This window comes from Acanthisitta chloris, unplaced genomic scaffold (assembly GCF_000695815.1).
Source record: "Acanthisitta chloris isolate BGI_N310 unplaced genomic scaffold, ASM69581v1 scaffold45792, whole genome shotgun sequence".
Taxonomy (NCBI): domain Eukaryota; kingdom Metazoa; phylum Chordata; class Aves; order Passeriformes; family Acanthisittidae; genus Acanthisitta; species Acanthisitta chloris.
Genome location: NW_008660751.1, coordinates 22,377 through 25,496, shown reverse-complemented (window position 1 = coordinate 25,496; position 3,120 = coordinate 22,377). Strand labels below are relative to the sequence as shown.

General features: G+C 38.5%; 1 protein-coding gene across 1 annotated transcript; it reads left to right on the top strand.

Annotated features, from left to right (window-relative positions):
- Nucleotides 1–452: 452 nt before the first annotated feature.
- Nucleotides 453–2,013, top strand: LOC103797690 (acylphosphatase-2; the record flags this gene model as incomplete). The annotated part of the gene is made up of 2 exons (XM_009069912.1): nucleotides 453–469; nucleotides 1,904–2,013. Coding segments are annotated over 2 exons (127 nt in total), but the record flags the coding sequence as incomplete, so codon positions are not given.
- Nucleotides 2,014–3,120: the final 1,107 nt, after the last annotated feature.

The following is a 3,120-nucleotide window of genomic DNA, read 5'->3' as shown; positions in this document are numbered from 1 at the left end:
CCCGGGGGGAAGGTAAAGTTAAAAAAAACCCCAAAACAAAAAAGGCTGTTAATATTCCCCCGCCCTGGGTGCCCAGAGCCGGTCCCATTACCCGCCTTGACGCGCGTGGTTTGTCTCAGCCCGGGTGTGTGGAAATGTCCCGCCCCGCACTCATTCACACGCTGCAGCAGCTTCATTGACGCGAAATCCGTTAATGAAAATAAGCGTTTGCTGAAGCGAAGGGTCAAGGGCAGCGTCTACACACGTCCTCTACCGTCTGCCTGCTGTGATTTCACAGCCGCTTGTGAAATTTCTGTGAGAAAATCCTGAACGACTCGCATGCAGCTTGCTGACCCCCTATACTCAGTAAAATCCCTACAGGCGCTATGATTGTAGGTTTAATACCCTTTATTTTTATATCAATTTCTTCACTATCTTCCGGATTTTAACATCTTTTTTCCTTTCTTTTCTAGGTGTTTGTTTCAGGATGGTAAGGCAATGGCGGATTTGCCAGCTCTACTTTATACTATAAATGTTTCTAGTGCTAAAAATACAGCAGCAGGTCTGTAGCATGTAAACATATCCAACCTGAACTCTGAGTTCTGAGTCAGGTGCTTAAGTACTGTGAGTAGATTTAAAATTGAGAAAAATTGTTTTGTGTTAAAGTGGATTTTTAGAAGCTTACTGATGTGTTCTTTGTGTAGTGTCTAAAGACTTTGGGTTACTTGTGATAGAACAGCCACAGGAGCAGCATGACACATTAACCTTTAGAAAGGTTAAATCTTAAGTTCTTGTTATTGGCCCTGAAATCATATGTTCCAGTTTAATTTTTCAAGTGGTAATTTAGTACCTGTATTTAAGGAAGCTTACTGTGTCCTTGGGGAAAATGTGCCGTCTGTGGCTCATACCCCAGGCAAGTGTTTCCACCAGCTGTAAAAATGCAGCAGGTGCTTTTGCAGTTCACAGAAACCCAGGAAACAAGAGGAGGTATTTGAAATCAGGACACCTTTTGGTCTAAAAATAGTGAACCATGCTTAATATTAAACCTGGAAGGTTCTATGCATAGTTTATATGTATTGTGGAATGGTGCCAAATGGAAATGAACGTAGGATTGCAATAGAGAATGTCTTGAATTTAATTAATTCTACCAAGTGGAAAGTGTGAGTCCAGGCTTGCTCTGCCTTGTTTTGAGCTGAGTTGGAGCCGTGTGAGCTGATCAGCAGTGTTGAGGAACAGGTTGGCAGCTACATTCCTGTGCTTTTGGGCAAGTTAGTAGGGAGAAGCTGCTCATAATCATCTTGGAAAACACTGTTTGTAGTCAGCAATATATTTTCATTGGCTAAATTGCCCCAAAATTTGCTTTGTCTTTTGGAATGTAGTAATTTGACCTGACGTTTGGCTCTTGACATTAGAGTAAGTGTTTAAAGAAGCTGATAATGCTGTGTGCTTGTTTGGGGACACGTACTCCAAAATATTTGGTGGCTATTTCCCACCAGACTGTGTTGAAAACTCCCAGATCTTGTTGTTAGAGCCATCAGGCTGTTGATATTCTGTAATTCAAGATTAAAGCCACGGGCCATGTTATTTTATACTTCTTTAATAAAGATGCAAGAAGCATAAGAGAGGAGGTAACTTCAATGCAAATAAATTTATTATTAATGAAGTGGCTAATAGTATTTCTATTGTCTTACATTGAACAAAAATGGAATGTATTTCTGCAAAGCAGGTGTTCTGTTCACTGTAATTTCAGTGTTCAGAGACAAATTATGCTTATTTCATGTGTACATGAAAGAAAATAAAGCTAGAAAGAAGAAAAGCCTCAAAAATAAAGTACTAGAATAGGTATGGAAATGGATGTGGGGGTTTAAGTGCTAGACATGTGGTATATGTGCTGATTGTCCTCTCTCATTGTTTTCCAACTCAGTACACTGAAGAAGAAGCTAGGAAATTAGGAGTGGTTGGCTGGGTTAAAAATACCAGTCAAGGAACTGTGACAGGCCAAGTTCAGGGCCCAGAAGATAAAGTAAATGCAATGTAAGTATTTTCTGGTCTTTTTTTTTTTTTTTTCTTAGTCTTACTCAAGTCACTTACAGAAGCATTTTTAATCCAAAGTGACAAGTAGATTGATGTGTCAGCAATGTAACAGTGCTTTCAGTCAGGTTTGCAGTGTAGGAAATGCAATTTCTAAGCTGTGAAGAAGTCTTTAAGCTTGAAAAATCATGTGTGGCATCAGCCAGGTTTAATTTCTAGTGTTGCACAGGTTGTTAATGTGTTTCCTTAACATAAAATGTCTTGTGAAATGAAGAAAAAGCCTTTTTTGCATGTTTTTAATTCATCAAAACTTCTCTGTTAAGGAACAGACTGAAGAACTTCTTGAAATGCTTGTTCAGCCTGTGCTTAAATCAATTTAAAGGAAGCTGGGTTTAAATATGATTTTTTTCCTGGTTTAAAAAATCCCAATTCATAAATTTTGGGCAAGGCCTGTAGTCTCTGCCATCTGGAAATAATTTGGGAAAGTATTTTGGTATCTCTAAAAGAATGGCTATTAATTTTCTTTATGAAATTGCCAATTTCCAGAAGCTTAAAGCTATCACTCCAAGGAAATGATGCCTGGAAAATCACAAAGCCCAATTCAGTTGCTTCCAACTATCATTTTCTGCAAGTGTATGTAGGGAGTTTGTTGGGAGCTTTTAAAAAATCCTTCAGGGGTTTGTTCTCTGAACAAAGAATGAGGGTAAAACTTCCTTTACAGATAGGCAATTATTAGTGCATATTCTGCCAACACTTTTCCGTACAGGAATTGCTTCAGAACTCAACTTGGATAAGGAGAAGTTGGCTTTATGCAGAGGAAATGGTGTTACACTTGCTAGTAAAGAGATTTATTTGTGATTTTCTAATGTGACAGAAGGATTTGCAGTCATTTTCTTTGGTTTTGTGCTTAACATGAGGTTGCTTATCCTGGGCTAGAAAACATTTACAAAACCTGAGAAGTAGCAGTTGTTTTCCTAGATGGTTTACACTTATTTTCTGGAACAACTTTGTCTGTATCCTGGTCTTTAAATGTGTAGTAAATTCCCTATCTTGGTGCAAGTCTCTGGTTAATTTAGGACACAAAATTGACCTGGTGAGAAATCAGGATTT